Genomic DNA, 17,189 nt, shown 5'->3' with positions numbered 1-17,189 from the left:
GCTACAATTTGCATGAGCTCACCAAAATTGGACAGTTGAAGACTGGAAAAATGTTGCCTGGTCTGATGAGTCTCGATTTCTGTTGAGACATTCAGATGGTAGAGTCAGAATTTGGCGTAAACAGAATGAGAACATGGATCCATCATGCCTTGTTACCACTGTGCAGGCTGGTGGTGGTGGTGTAATGGTGTGGGGGATATTTTCTTGGCACACTTTAGGCCCCTTAGTGCCAATTGGGCATCGTTTAAATGCCACGGCCTACCTGAGCATTGTTTCTGACCATGTCCATCTCTTTATGACCACCATGTACCCATCCTCTGATGGCTACTTCCAGCAGGATAATGCACCATGTCACAAAGCTCGAATCATTTCAAATTGGTTTCTTGAACATGACAATGAGTTCACTGTACTAAAATGGCCCCCACAGTCACCAGATCTCAACCCAATAGAGCATCTTTGGGATGTGGTGGAACGGGAGCTTCATGCCCTGGATGTGCATCCCACAAATCTCCATCAACTGCAATATGCTATCCTATCAATATGGGCCAACATTTCTAAAGAATGCTTTCAGCACCTTGTTGAATCAATGCCACGTAGAATTAAGGCAGTTCTGAAGGCAAAAGGGGGTCAAACACAGTATTAGTATGGAGTTCCTAATAATCCTTTAGGTGTGTATATATATATATATATATACACACAAAACTTTAAAACCTGGAAATATGAATATGTTTACATATTTGTGTTTCATTTTTTAAACTTTCATAAAAAATTGCTTCAAAAGTAAAAAAAAAAAAAAAAAATCAATTAATCAGGAAATTAAATAATTAAGGCAAGGAAAGGCAAAAGGCAAGGCAAGATTAGTTGAAAAAAAATGCCATGTGATGCCATTTTTATTATTATTAACTTTTAAACATATAAACATATAATTTTCAAAAACATAGATTTACTAAGTATTTGGCACACTTCTTAACCCAGTTTATCCATTTATTTATCTCAGACACTTTTTGTGTTATCTACATTAAAAAAAATCATGAGTTTTAATGCCATTAAATAACTCATTAAATAAATGAAATGAGTCTTTTTGAATTATTAAAGAAGATATACCTTTTGGGCCAAGATCACAGACATTTCCAGTGTTGCTTTTATTGAGCAATTTACAGGAAAATGTATCTAGCTTATCTAAATATTTTCACATAGATCAGAAAACAGCGCAGACATTATGCAAATGTGTTGATGTCTTGGTTTCCTGCAGGGTTCATGTCACGTCTTGATTACAGTGTGTGTTCAGTGCAGAACGTCTGGTCAGACTACACTCATGTCGAAGGCCTATACTTGTCTTCTGCGCTCAGTCTGTCCTCACAAATTGCTTTGGCTAACCAAGAAACATCTGTGTGTGTGTGTGTTACCTTGGAGACAAGGGCATCCAAATAGTAGGAATAAGGAGCGCAGGAGAAGCTTCGGCGAGGGAAGTTCAGATGGGGTTGCAATGTGAGAACGGCTCCAAAAAGCCTGACAATCAGCACATTCCACTGGCCCGGGGTTTTTGAGCAGAAAATATCACTGAGTGTCGGTGGACGCGGTCAGGCTGTGCATAAACAAAGACAGGGGGGATTTACAGTTCGGGCTGTTGTGTGTGACCACAGATGCAGGAGGAGAGAGGGAGAGACAAAGAGAGAGACCCTTATATATGGCGTCTAAGGGTACACGACAACGATATGCTTAAAACTGAGACGTTTTTACTTTGAGTTTTCCGCGTACACTCGACACCATTGTCAAGACGATCACCATTCACATGGATCCGCGAAAACGACTAAAGTAAAAACGCTGTATTCTGCTGCCAGACCATTTGTGAGATGAAACACTGTAGATTTAAGTCGTAATAGAGCTGGTAAGTCCCGCCCCCTCCGCTAACCCCACTGGACCTCTAGGTTGAAAAATCGTCAATGCAAGTGAATGGGAGAAAATAATTATTTTCTGGTCCCGTTTAAATTTTGCCATGAATGTGAACATATGTTGTCTGTGAATTTTTAATATAATGTTTTGTGTAAAGAATGCTACAATTTAGCTGGTAGAAGTTTGATACGGTTAGACTTTGTGTGAGAGCACTTTGTGGACTACAACTCTTCGCTGCTTTCGACGCGTTTGATACGGGAATCTGAAGAAAGAACAGCCCATTTGGTTTGAATGGTGACATTTGGGTACAAAACACACAGGCATCTCGATCTGTCTCCATAGATTATCGCAGCATTAGCACCGTGATTTGACAAGTGGAGGGAAATGTGTTATGGGGTGACGTCACATAGGCGACATGTAGTCTTTCTCGTTATGTCTTTTCCACAACTGCTAGCCAAAGAATCGTACAATATACGGTCAAACTCGTAACATGAAACATTATATAAAAAATTCACATACAACATATGTTCACATTCATGGCACAATTTAAACGGGATCAGAAAATAATTATTTTCTCCCATTCACTTGCATTGACGATTTTTCAACCTAGAGGTCCAGTTGGGGTTTTACGGATGGGCGGGACTTACCAGCTCTATACGCATGTGTGTGACGTCATCGTCTTCAGAGAGTCGCGTTTTTGCTGTTTACATGGAGACCCTGTTTTTAAAGCTACACTGTGTAGGATTTTCTCCCATCTAGCGTGTAATAGGTGGGTTTCAGTCACGTGATGCGCGAAGGCGGGGCGATTTCAGATGGAGGGCAGGAAGTAAACACGGAGAATACGTCTATGTAGGAAACCGTTGCGGAGTGTATGGAAGTAAAATAATGTCAAATGTTTTTGAAATAAAAAAGCCTGTTGAATTGCACTACTTGAAAAAACTACTTGTTCTAACTGTTGCTGGTCTTCGTCAACAACACACGCTTTTGCACCCCCTGCTGGTGAGGTCCACTAACAGCAGATGGAGAGTATGCTCGGCAATCTACTGCTTTTCCTGCAGTTCCTGGATGTCAATGTTGAATTTACTGTCGAATTTGAACCACTGAATTTGTGGAAGCGAATTTGCAAAGCGAAATAAAATGGACCGCAGATTGCCTGTTGAATATTATAGGTTGTATTTTTAAACAGTTTGAATATTTTGGAAGTGAAATATGAAAGGTTAATATGGATTATTGAATTTTTAATAATGAAAATGTGTTTGAAATGTTGAACCATGTTGAATTTCAGCCCATAAAAATGCAAGCCCTAAAAATACAATGCATTAAAATGCAAGCATGGTTAACGTTTAGAAGATGTCAGTTTAACATACATTCTAAATCATTACATCTTAAAGACATCTTCTAAACGTCTATTTGACATCTGACAGGAAACGTCCTATAGACGTATTGCAGATGAGCAAACACTCTTAAAAATACGTCTTCCAGATGTAAAATGCACATCAAATAGTCGGTGCTATCTGGGATATGAATGAGGCCTGAAACTGATCTCAAAATATCCGAATGCATGCGTTTTTTTCCTGTTTACACTGTCATAGAACACATCGGATCTGGAATTGGGTCACATTTCACTGACAGTGTAAACGAGACCTAAGTAAATGAGCATTTAACGACAACCTAATGCTATATAAACACAGACACAAAAAACACGTTGGCTAGCTAACATACCTCCGACGAAGTGGTCGCTGCAGACACGGGCAATAACAGACTCTGCTCCTCCCGACCGCAGACGTAACTTACGTTAAAAATCCACTTTTTACGGCGTTGTTCTGTGAGCTTTTTACATTTCTCACCTTTATGAGTGACAATCTTCGGTACTCTATAAAAACCCTTTCCCCTTTCTCGATTAGAACGATTGGAGCAGCCGTAAACTACACAAAACATTGGCATTTTTTCAGACGGCAGATCCTCAGCTATTTCACTTCCTGCCCTCCATCTGAATTTCGCGCTCTCGCGATGCAGCAGCGTGACGTCGCGTGAAACCAACCTATTGTTTATGACTACCAACTGAATATTACTTTCTAGCCCCTCCCATTCCGAGGGCGTTTTAACTCCTACGCTGGCCGTATTATTTCAAATCTACCGGCAGTCGCGAGTAATCTCCCCCTCGCATTCGTCACGGCGCCACTGAGTGTAAAAATGCGAAAGGCGAAGCTTGAATTTCCAGGTATGTCCCTCTTTGACTAATGTATTTTCAAGATGGAGGCGCAACATGGCTGCCGCCATTCGAGCGACTCGCTCGTATGTATTCTAAATGGCAGATTCTACGCTTACGAGAATACTTGATTAGTTGGTAGAAGTAATTACACATTAATGAGTACATATCATTTTGAAAGAACAAAGTGTTTTTTTGCAAAGAATCAACTTAAAAAATTACACAGTGTAGCTTTAAAAACTTGCACTTTGAAACCCGTTTTCAAAAGTTTGCGTTTTCAGGCACCCAAAAAACGCCGTTGTTGTGTAAATAAACGGACAAAACGCATAAAAAGTTTTTACGTTTTTAGTTGAAAACGGTGTTGTGTAAACAGCCAACTGGCCTCAGATTCGGCAACCGGAAAAAATAATGGCTTCCCATTGTGTGTGTGTTATTTAAAGCTCCGATTATCTGTGGTCCTGTTTGAAATGGCTGTGCTATCCTTCAGTTTTCCTTTTCTAATAACGAGTATTTAATTGTTTCCAGTTTTGCATCAAGGGCAAAGCTTCAGTGTAACACACAGAGCTCATAAATCACTGGACTTTAGAATGAATGACGCACCATTATAGGATTTCAAGAAATGTGTGGGAATGGCTTGATGTTTGTTGCAATGCCAAAACCTCAAAGCCTTTATCAGACACGCTAAAGACATGCAGAAATAACAAACTTTCACACATATTATCTTATTCAGCAAATGAGAAGTGAAAAAGGATTGGCACAGCTGTTCCTGTAATGGGGCTTTTTATCAACATCAAGGTTATGGTCACAAAATTTACTTAGTCTGTCAAATCAAAGTCATGTCGTCCAGCCAATATATATATATATATATATATATATATATATATATATATATATATATATATATATAATAGCAGTCCTCTGTTTTCCTCTTTCACAGTCAGTAAGTGCCTGTTTTCTGTAGTCATTCCTTGTTCTCTCATTCTTCATCCTTAAATCCGGCTGTTCTCCCACCTGTGCCGTCTGAGATCCCGTCTGCCTACACAGCACATGTGATCTGCTCCACCTCATTCCTTGTGTTCCCATAATTCCACAGCAGAAAATACCTCCCATTGTTCACCCTCTTCCTACAGTGGGTTGACTTCCCTCAGTCCTTCATGTGTCGCAGATTGATTCCTCCACCATTTGCCCTTATGATATATCTGTTTTATTTAGTTTAAGTTGAAGTACTAAAATAATTAAAACAAAATAAACCTAATTTAAAACTAGTGGCCAAAAGTTATGTCTGGTCAAGGAGAATTGTCATTTTCACCCTTTATTCAAATAGGCCATTATTAAAACTTTTTGTTAAAGATTTTGTAAGTATTGCGTAGTTGTGTAACGCAATGAAACATGACAAATTGTGTGGACAATTTTTGGCTGTCAAACAAAGAAATTATGAACACATGCAAAAACGAGAGAACCAACTAAATATTAATAAGTGATTATGGTGTCGTCAGTGTATGCTTTTTCCTGTCAGCTTTTTGTTTTTTTCTATGCGTTATTGTTTTGCATTGTAAAATAAAACCTGTAATTGTCTGCCTTTTTTGCCAAATAATTGTTTCCAGATAAATACCTTAACCACGTTTAGTCTTTTGTTCCTCATATTTAAAATATATAAAAATATATCAAATAAATGAAAATATTTAAAACTACCAAAAAATAAAAAACACACAACAAAATTACTTTAAAATGTAAAATGAAAATATAAAAATAAAATCTAATTCAAAATATTAACAAAAACTATAATAGTAATAATGAAATAACACTGGTCAAATGTTTTATTTTTCCACATTTCTTTTGTTTTAAAGTTTTTAAAAAGTTACAATACTGTTTATAATATTCACATTTTATTATTTATTTTGTTTTTAAAAAACAAAAATTCATTAAAATTCACATTTTGGAATGTATTAATGAGAATCAAGTTTATACTTAATCTCAATTACATGAGATTTGCTGTTGTTTTTACCGACTTTTTTTGTATGAATTGAATGATTGAACATTTTATAAATAAATGTTCAGGCAGATAAAACAGGCAGATTTTAAACATGATAAAAGACAGACACCTTCAATATATCCAAAAAAATGTGTTCAGGTTACTTCATGTTACTCCTGATTCTCCCATTATATTAGGTTTCCATCAGGGAAAAACCTGATTTGATTAACATTCACCCTTAGCTCACTTTTCATTTCCCATGGATTATTATCTAAAAGCCACAAGAACAAGATTTGTACAGACCTTGCTGGGAGACCCAAAGTAAATCCTCTGTACCTACAGGGGTCATGTATTTTATATTATACTGTAGGTACACTTGCTAGTACCAGGATGAAGCTGTTTTACATTCAGAACTGCCTTAATTCTTCATGGCACAGATTCAACAAAGATGCTGGAATCAGAGATTTTGCTCCATATTGTCATGAAAGCTTCACGTAGTCGCTACAGATTTGTCGGTATGTTTTTTTTTTTTTTTGGCACACTTTGGGCCTCTTAGTGCCAATTGAGCATAATTTAAATACCACAGCCATCCTTAGTATTGTTGCTGACCATGTCCATCCCTTTATGATCACAATCTTCTGATGGATACGTCCAGCAGGATAACACACCAGGTCACAAAGCTCGGATCATCTCAAACTGATTCCTTGATCATGACGGCCTCCACAGGCTCCAGATTTTTGAATCTCTCCTCATTCTTTGTTCTGGTTCCCTCACAGTCCCACCTGATAGGGCCATTATGGGAGGGTCTTTGTCTTTCTCAGGTGTGAAACGCAAATATATTTATGATGATTCACTCTTTCTTACACTTTTCATGATACAATTTTCAAAAGTCTTGTTAACAAATAGTCAGTATGGGTTTTATGGCCTTATTTCAGTGATTAAAATTTTTTTTTTTTTCACAAACCATGCATAAACGCAATTTTCTTTAAAAACTTTTACATACATGCTGCTCACATATTATTGTAGCAGAGTTTGTGCTGGATACAGTGTAATCAGACTTTAGCCATGAAAATGTCACAAGTAACAGGCTTCTCCATTTTGGCTTTATTTTTGACACAGTGTGATATGGCATGTGTGGTTGCTCATCTGAGGTTGTATTTACATCATTTTAAGACCTGCTAACGACCAGATGATTTTTTTATAATGTTCTGATCCGTAAAACCTTACAATTCTAAAGGATGTCTTTTCTTTTTCACATGACTATATAAACACACACTTGATCTTCGTACAACTTCATCAAAGTCACCGAACTGAGCAGCTTGCATTACAAAAGCAAACTATTTCCAAAGGCCACAAAAGCAGCTTTAGGTGCTTAATTCAATCCTAAGGAGGGTCTTGTGAGCCGTCACACGTCACTTTTTACACGTAGACCAACCAATAACCAGACAAATGCAGTAAAAGCTTGAAAGTCGACCTTTATTAATACTGTGAGAAAAGTAAACTTTATGAGCCTTTCAATAGATGCATCAGTATTGTTGTTAATACACTTATTACATCATAACACAATATAATTGTGATTTATAATTCTGGTATCAACTTTTTTTTGTGTGGAATAGTACAGATCACAATGTTTCAAATGATTGCCACAAGCAAATAAAACAAAACAAATCCAAACAAAAGCACAAACCTATAGCATCAAACTGCAGTTGTCGGCATCAATAGCTTCGGTTTGGACCGCATTATACCTAATATGAAGAACCAATGAGGGTGAGGTGAAAGATTTAGCTTGTTCACAGCTGAACAATGTTTCACTTTTAATCACAAAAGGGGGAAAACAAAATTCATGCACCAATCTTTTCATTAAAACAAAAGTAGAAACAGTGCTACTGTATCATACTTGAATGACGTAAAAAAAGAAAGGTAATTAAAAAACAATGAAACACACAGAAGGCACTGGCTGTTATCTGAGGCAAAGTGATTTTTTTTCCGTTTTAATATTTTTTGGTTTCATGCACAGTGTCCTGCTTGTAACAGAGGACACCTTGTCATATTCAAGTACCTTCCTTCAGGCATGGGGATAATAAATTAAATGCTGTGAACTGCCCTGCAGTTGCAATATGTTTGACGATGAAATGCAAAGAAAACATGATGAATATCAACATACGTACAGTACAGCTGCGGAATACAGAAAACATGACAAGAACTGACCTGACTTTGCATTCGCTTAGAGCTTCGACCTTTACAATGAACAAACTTGAAACCTGCCAAGAACACGCCTGATCATTAGAAAACACAGGAAAATAAGAAAATGTATTAGTTTGCTTAGAGAAAATGAAGCCTGTCTTTAGGACCATTTAGGATGCCGCCCTTTTCTCATTACTGTAATGAAAACAAATAATAATAAAATAAATAAAACTACTCTACTGTATGTTATAATGATAAATTATTTTAAGTCTATTTAGTATTTATACATAATGGTAATATTTGTTGTGCTTCCTTTAATTTATGCTGATATAAATAAAAAGCAAATATTACTTATTTCTTAAATTTATTACATAGAAAATATAGTGCCTCGCACACCTGAATCATTAGGTGTGTCTAATATAAACTTAATATAAACTGAAACTTGCATCGTTGCTAATAAAATTTACTAATGATGCAAGTTTTTTGTGGGATTCATACTTTTTTTACTACGCAACATTACATAACCGTATTCTATATTGTAGCCTACTATGATGCTGATAATCTAATGAAGATCACCACTGGAAATAATGTAAAAAATATATTTTTTTTATTATTAATTTACAAAAAACTAATCTTGATGCATTATGCTAATGAGAATTGAGGGGTGATTTGTGCTTAATTGTGATGAAAATAATGTTACAATGCAAAACAAATGTTAATGGTAGAGCTGCACGATTCTGGATAAAGAGATCACGATTCTGAACAGACAATTAAACAAAATACATACTTTACTAGAGGTTCTGACTAATGCTATTTGCTGCAGTCTATTTAAAATGTTTGATAAAAAAAATGGTTGAAAGAATGATTCAATGACTCGCTCATAAATACTTCACTTGTTTCATTACTGGATGAATCAGCGTGTTTTTTGTTTTTGTTTTTTTGTTTTTACAAATCTCTTGAATGAACTATTCAATGACAAATGCATTTTTTAATGTCATTTGTCGCCACCTACTGGTGTAAAAATGTAATCTATACAATCGTTATTTGAAGCGTCAAGTTACTTTTAAAAGGTGATTTGCTTTATTTTAATCGCAGTCATAAACTTTTATCCCAGTTCTTCTGTGATAATTTGAATTACTATAACACAGAAATAATGATACAGTGTGTTTGAAAAGACTGTTAATAAAGCTGTTTCATCCCTATACATGACAGCTGCTCTCTCAGCGGACACAGATTTGAATCTTCCAGTGTGATTTTGTCAAAGGTTTAATATTTGTTACGTTGTGATTTAGGAATGAGATCGTGTGGGTGTTTGAATCAAGATCACAATCTTGTACATTAATCATGCAGCTCTGCTTAATGGTCCTTAAAATAGGTTTCATTTTCTTTATGCAAAAAATGAAAAAACATTTTTTTTTCATTTTGTGTTGAAATGTGACCTGTGGCCAGTTGCATAAACGTAGCCACTATAAGACTGTGTCTTAAGAACTAGTCTGACCAACTAGCAGTTTTCCAAGGAGTAATCTTCAAATTAGTCTTAAAGAAAAAAATGAGATGACTAACATGCAAGAAGACGTCTAACAAGTAGCATTTGATGCAACCGGCCACAGGACATGTTTTCATGAGATTCACCCAGACTAAGATCTGGAATAGAGTTGAAAACATACTTTTGCACCTTCAAGAATCAGTCAAAATTCCAGCAACCGAGTGATTTGAGACAAATCCTGCACACCAGTTTTACCTAAACCAAAGATCTCGTGACATACTAATGCCGGGTTCAGACTACACAATATTTTTTGTCTGTTATGATAGTCACTGATAGGCAATGACTTTGCAGGCAGTGACGGGAAGCACACGTTCAATTATGGTTTGCCGTCTTTAACGATTGAGTGAAGTCATCAAGAAGACTAGTGATTTACGTAAACAAACAAGGACTTTGGTGGAGGACCAAACAAATTTAAACGTTAAGTCTTTCTGTCGGGACGTTGCGGACTCGGCATCAGTTCTCGTCCACTATTACTCACTATTGGAGATGAAACGATTCACTGAAAAAAATTATTTGTTGAATTTAATCAATTTTTTTATCGTAAGTGGTTGCACACAATTGATTTTAGCTACATTTAAACAAATGCATTAAGTTGAACTAAAATTAAGTTCAACTTAATGCATTTGTTTAAATGTAGCTAAAATCAATTATGTGCAACCACTTACGATCATTTTTTTTATTAAATTCAACGAATCCTTTTTTTCAGTGTTGATTCTCACGTTCCGGCACCCATTTCTGTTTACGAATCACCACGACACCCGTTCATCAAATGGACTGTGCCAAAATCGGGCTGATATTGTGTAGTCTGAACCCGGAATAAGACATTAATTGCGACACTACAGTAAAAGAAATGCCTTTCCACATTCATCACTTGCATTCATCTTACATTTTGACAGGCTATGATATTTCCCTTTGGCCACATTGACTCAGACCTTCGCACAGGGTCAGAGACTCACCTGAGAGAACCTGCAACTCAACAACTGTAAAATCCGTGACTCAACATAAAAAAATAAAATAAAAACTAATTAAATGGAGAGGCACAGGATGCTGTACAATATAACATAGCATCTAATACTGGTTATTCTGGACATTTTTTGGCATGATATGGAAAGCTCATAGGATTCATATGTGCTTTAAACCACTTTTGGTTTAATGGGAATAATTACGACGGTTCGTCCAGCCTCAATAAAAAGGTGCACTTCAGTCATTCGAAAGCTAAAAACGGTCCCTCTTAATCTGCGTATGGAAAACTCAGTAGTTGAATTTTTTGTCACGACTTTTTGCTTTTCTTACTTTTTTTTTTTTTTTTGCTGTCCAGCAACAAACTACACACCACATCCTAATCGAACCTGACTGATAAATACCACGTGCGTTTTTTGGCGAGAGGAGCATTTAGTTTGGCTGTAGGGATGAATTGCACTGGAGGCTGGATCTTTCTCTCATGGTCTGCCGTCGAGGTTGGGCGGGGCCCGTGACGGCGGGGGACAGGGGGGTCCGGGTGGGACTCGGGCGGGTGGGGGACCCGGTGGACCCGGTGGAGGTTGGGTCAGGGGTGGTCCTCTCGGAGGAGGGCTGTTCGGAGGAGAGGACACTGGACTGGGAACCGGCTGATAGTCCGGTGGAGGTGGAGGTGGGCTTTGAGCTCGTGGACGAGCTTTAGCTGCCGCTGCCGCTGCCGCCTCCTCCTTCACTCGTGTAAAGTTGATACATCGACCCTGAGGAGAGAACAACAAGAGAAACAACGTGAGGTAATCCGCTCTGTTGAAGGTGGCCACTTTCCAATACGCAAGCATTGCTTCGTCCTATTTTCCAGAATGACACCCAGATCTGAGGCGTTCTTGCTTTGGCTCTAAACTGCACACATACAAGATCTCGCAAGCTGGCTGAAGCGCTGTGAAAACCACAGATGAAATCACCCCACAGTTGTAAATTATGCATCATGGAAAGTCCTCCATAACCCCCAAAAAAGGCCTCTTTAGCCTCTCTAAAAAAAAAAAAATCTGGACTTCACAACAAAAAACATATGAAAACCTTTTTTTTTAAAAACAGAAAAGTCATCTAAATATATATTTAATATGCTTTACATAGATTATATAATTAAATTCAACATGAAATCAGGATTATTATCATTTACAAAAAACAGAAAAACAAAACTTAAATTAATTTCCGGTTTAATCCAAAATTACTAACCGTAAATAAATAAAAACTAATATGGACTAAAACAGAAAAATAATTCAACTTAAATAGCTATATATATATATATAATGAAAGAAAAAAACATAACAAAATTGCTATAAATTCAACTAAAATTAACATTTGAAAACTAAAAGTATAAAACTAAATATACATTTTTCTTATATACCTTTTCACCATGCAATCAATTCCTGATGGACAAACTAAACTGTTCTGTTTCATTATACGTCACATTATGAAAGTAAAATGAGTTGACCTTAACGTCAAATCTTCTTTAGGGCTGCATAATGACAGGTGAAGTAGGTGTTTTGAAGGACGTTTGTTGTAATAGTCCTTCCCTCATGGCAAAGCAACAAATATGCCAGAGGAAAATGACCTCCTGACACAACTGCAATTATAGCTGGGTCATAAATCAGTCTGAAGTCAGTCTCAAGACCGTCGTAGATGTTTGATGTGGCCGTTTTATACATGACCTCATCCTCAAACCTCCACCAGAGCGAGGGTGTAAAGTGAGTGCTGTGCAAAACCGAAAGGCAAACTTCAAGGTTTCACGTCAGAGCTTCTGGGACAGCCAGTGGAAAGCTGATCCCTGTGCATTATGGGATTGAAGACAGAGGCATGAGGAAGAGAGCTTAACCAGGGCACAAATGAGAAAAACAGACCGAGGAGAGATAATGATACACTATAGACGTCAGACAAACATATGCACACACACACACACACACACTCCGAAACGAACCAGAAGAATTCAATCGAAACAACATTAAACCTTGTTTCCACACTAGGTAAAGCCAAAACCTGTGAGGGAAGCACAGAAAGATGAAAAGTGACAGGAATCTGTTTGTTTAAGAAAGAGAAAGATTGCATTAGGCGAGGGGGCGAAACTTGTAAAAGCATTGCCGTGACCTTGTTTTCAACTTATGGCGATGGTGTGAGTTCTTCATGCACAGTAGAGGCACTGCTGGATTCATTTTATGTCCTCTTAATGCAATTGTAGACAGGAAATGATGCCCGTTTCATTTGTTTTCCATACTCCCAAAGAACGAGAGAGAGAAAAGAGTCAGTCTGGGCATTTTTCAGCCCTCTCGTCACAAACCGCAGAGACCCATGCCATTACAGGACGAGGAGGTGAAAACCATTCCTCTGCATCATGCAACCGTTCGCTCGAGGCTATTAAGACCAGTTGGGTCAAAAACTTGACGAGAACCAGTGTATGCACAGAATATTAATCGGTCAACTGGTCTCAGTTACTGTACAGCTTGTAAACGACGTCATGTAACTTTACATTTACCTCAGAAAAGCCAGTCACGCTGGAAACATTTACCGACCCATAATGTAAAACAAAAAAACTCATGTGACTTAGCCTGAGGATGTGATTGGATAACTGGACTATCCAGCGGACCAACTGCATCGTACAGCATCTCAAATGTCGGCTGAGCCAAAGTCTGTCATCAGAATTATTTGGTTTAACATGATTGTGTTCCCAAACACCAGCATCCGAACACAATTTTTATTGCGTTTTACATCTACTTCCATTTGTATTAAAGATATTTTGTGCCAATTTCCTACCCTGGTAATCCAGAGTTCTCGCGAGAGCACAAGTTGCTCAGCGAGTTACTCTGGCGTCGAGTAATGATGCTCATTAAATATGCCCCTCTATCTGAGCTGCACCAATCACATCGGGTTATCTGATATAGGCGGGCCAGAGGCGAGATGAGGACAGCGCTGTGACGTCGAAGTCATTAGTAAACATTGCACGATGGCTATGGATGAACACCAGCTGTCTGAAATGGATTTGGCCGCTACAATGAACGAGTTAGACTTGGCTTTTTATCTAAAAGAGGAATTTAAGACGGCGCTCGAATCCTTCCTTTGCAAGAAGGACGTTTTTGCTGTTTTGCCGACCGGATAGGGCAAGAGTCTAATCTACCAGTTAGCTCCGCTGGTAGCTAAGCGTATGGGGCTTGTTGTGATTGGTCGTAGTGTTATCCAATTGCGTGCAGTGAGATTTTCAAACGCATGCTTGGTGCCGCCCCTCGAGCTGGCCGATTTTCATTAGTCGACGCCAGACCGTTAATCTTTCAGATTTAGGTCTGGATTTCCAGGCTACCAATTTCCCAGGAAGTGACGATTTTGTTCTCTTGAACACTCGGGATGGAAACGGTGCTTTATTAGCAAATGTTTTATTCGATATTCCAATTTTACACACAAGTTAAACTCGCAACTTTGGATGGAAACACGGCCCGTGTATCTTCGGATAATTTGTTTTCTCGTTTTTGTCTTCAAACATGGGAAAACAATGAAACTATTCTTTTAACTCTTTTTCCCCGTTAACACATAAAGAAAGAAAGTTGCCAGTCATCGCCAGGGTTTTTGATCATTTTCACAAAGATTTCATGGCCCCCAGAATATTTAGTTATATGAATATCTGAACATGCATGAACATCAAAAGAAAGAACAGAGCCTCTGCTTTTAAACAAAGACCCGTTTTATTCTAGCTTCATGCATTACCTTTTTTATCAATACTTGAATGTAAAGTAAGTTTCATTAAAAAAAAAACACATTTTGAGCAAAAAGCTGATAAAATTGTGTTTTTCTCCAAGACAACGTCTGGATGGGATTCAGGACGATGATCAGAACACAGATGGAGTAGATCGAGTCCATCAACACACTCAAAGCTTCACAGTCCTGTCGCTCGTCCTGGGTCGACAGTTCATTCAGTAACATGCAGTTTTGATTTATATGCTGTTAAATGTTGATGAGCGGGTTATTTTACATATGCATATGATTACATATGATATCGCTTGTTTCTGCTTTTCTTCTACTGTGTTTTGATCAGGAGATTACGTACTCTTTCAGAAGATGTGTAATAGCGCCCCCTACCTTAAAACAGTGAAAACACAGAAAGCCAGAAATTTCAATCAATAATGGGGAAGCGTCTCTTAAATGATGGAAATTTCCGTCAATGGCGGGGAAAGAGTTAATAATAAACAGTCCATTTAAGTTTTTCCGTTTTGAAGACAAAAATGAGAAAACAAACTATACAAAAGTACACAGACAAAATGCAACCAATGACCATCTTGATAGCTAGCTTGAAAAAATAATTCTAGAGAGGTGTATTTTGATAAATATATGCACAATATTACATATTCATTATATTTTTACTTAACCTGTTCTTGTATGTTTGAATAAATCCATCATGAAAACAAGATATGACAGCCACCACAAACGAATTGGCGTAGAAACACATTTATATAATTAAAAAAGTTATAATTACATTTTTATTTAATTAAATTATTAAATAAAATTTGATATATTTTAACATTATTTTCTCATGTGTAATTTTTTTGTAATTTGCAATTTTTGTTAAATTTAACCTTTAATATTATAGTAATGTACCAACTTACAGGGTTAAGTTGTATAAATGAAAACATTTTTTTTACTGTATACATCCAAATGAATCGATATCGAAGTGAATTGAATCAAGATTGGAATTGAATCGAATCACAAGCTTGTGAATCATGAAATGTGTGTCAATACCCAGCTCAAGTTTTTTCCACATGGTTTCACTAGCACCTGAAGATAGTTAATCTCAGCGGGATGAAAACGTCTGTGTGAAAGATGCATTAAGTCTAAATCACGGCGATCCAACAGAGCCGATAACCTGCAATTTGACATTAAAAAGTCAAACCATGTGGCCGCTCTGCATATGTGAGCGTCGGGCCTTTAAAAGTGCAGACTATCTGTCTGGAAAGTGCCAACATTTGTGTTTCATTTCATTTTTATGGCTACTGATTGGATGCAGGAGGCAAGCTGGGCCTATGATGTGTCTTGGCACCCATCAGGCCTCTGTGTTGGGGTGTTGCTAGTCTAGGTCGACAAATGAAAGGTAAGGAAACGTCTGGCCGAGGCGAAGAGGAATGAGTCAAAAAACCCACAGGACAAGGATTTATGAGGTCCAAACGCCTTGAAAGCTTTTGCTTGAGACTGTTTGTTGTTGAAGGAGTGTGTGTTGACATCATCGTTAATGCTAAGCCAAGAATCTTTGATCATCTAGACCTGGTTACTCACATGATCTCCTGGTTGTGGCCTCATAAGTGACACTTGATCATATCCACGGCGGAAAAGAGCCAGGATCGCATCAAGTTTACCCTGGACAGGAGAAACGTGCTGTTAAAACACTGGACCTAATTAAGCTTACAGACACAAAAATAAACAATGAAGAGGATGACAAAGCATCGTTACCCTAATGGGAGAATACCACTTCCTGTCTTGAGCTTGCTTCCTGCTGTCTGATTTCCTGGGCTTGGGTTCAAAGGGTTCAAACTCCTGCTCAGGCATCTTTATAACAGCGTTTTTGGGTTTTTCCAGCTTCGCTCCCTCCTCAGTGGAGCCCTTCCCTCCCCAGCGAACCTGGACCAGCACACACACATTACATCATTCCTTCTGAAACTTGTTACAGATCTTCAGCAAATGCAAAAATCGTGTCTTTCAGTTTCCGTTTTATTTTTGCAACTTTCTTTTGAGATGCTTTGATGTTTCATTTCTAGGTCATTTTTAGCAACTTGTATTATTATATAATTATATATTATTTTATTTATAATTAGTATTATGAATTAATGAATGAGGCACTTATAAAGCGCTTTCGTATGTACTACTGTTAGGGTTGCCTTTGATTTGTGAAAAACCGGGACAGTCAGATGATTTTTTTGGGGGGGGGGGGTTCAAGTTCAATTCTTGTGATTTGATTTAATTGACTAATTTGGATAAATATTAGGTACACAAGATAGGCATTAATTTTTCTCACCTAATCTCAGCTAATGCTGTAAACATACAGAGAGCCCTATCAGCTGGCAGTATTATTTAAGGTTAAAAATAACTCAAATTAAATATAATGCGTTTTTTATTATAATAACAACTTTATTTAAAATAAAATAAATATGTAATATAGTAGCCTACACATGTTTAGCAAAATACTCTCTATAGCTCTTTTTTTCTTGCCAACAAACATGCCATAGCCTATATTAAATGGCTTTCCTGAGATAAATGTTATGTGATAATAGTTCTCCAGCTGTTTTATTGACCCTTTCCGCGGTTTAAAAACACTGATTGATCGATATTTATGATGAATACACATTTCGGTAAGTTGTAGGCTACTGTTTCTTTTAACATTGTTCATTCGTGTTTATTTA

General features: G+C 37.4%; 1 protein-coding gene across 1 annotated transcript in view; it reads right to left on the bottom strand.

Annotated features, from left to right (window-relative positions):
- Positions 1-9,707: 9,707 nt before the first annotated feature.
- Positions 9,708-17,189, bottom strand: part of antxr1c (ANTXR cell adhesion molecule 1c) — a 36,006-nt gene continuing 28,524 nt past the window's right edge. Inside the window, exons 16-18 of the mRNA XM_079851999.1 lie at positions 16,243-16,410; positions 16,069-16,149; positions 9,708-11,519 (exon numbers count right to left, since the gene is read on the bottom strand). Of these exons, the coding sequence (XP_079708125.1) occupies positions 11,244-11,519; positions 16,069-16,149; positions 16,243-16,410 (525 nt within the window). The 3' untranslated portion in view covers positions 9,708-11,243. The remainder of the gene's footprint in view (positions 11,520-16,068; positions 16,150-16,242; positions 16,411-17,189) is intronic.

Source organism: Squalius cephalus, assembly GCF_949319135.1.
Source record: "Squalius cephalus genome assembly, chromosome: 19".
Taxonomy (NCBI): domain Eukaryota; kingdom Metazoa; phylum Chordata; class Actinopteri; order Cypriniformes; family Leuciscidae; genus Squalius; species Squalius cephalus.
This window is presented reverse-complemented; position numbering and strand designations above follow the sequence as displayed.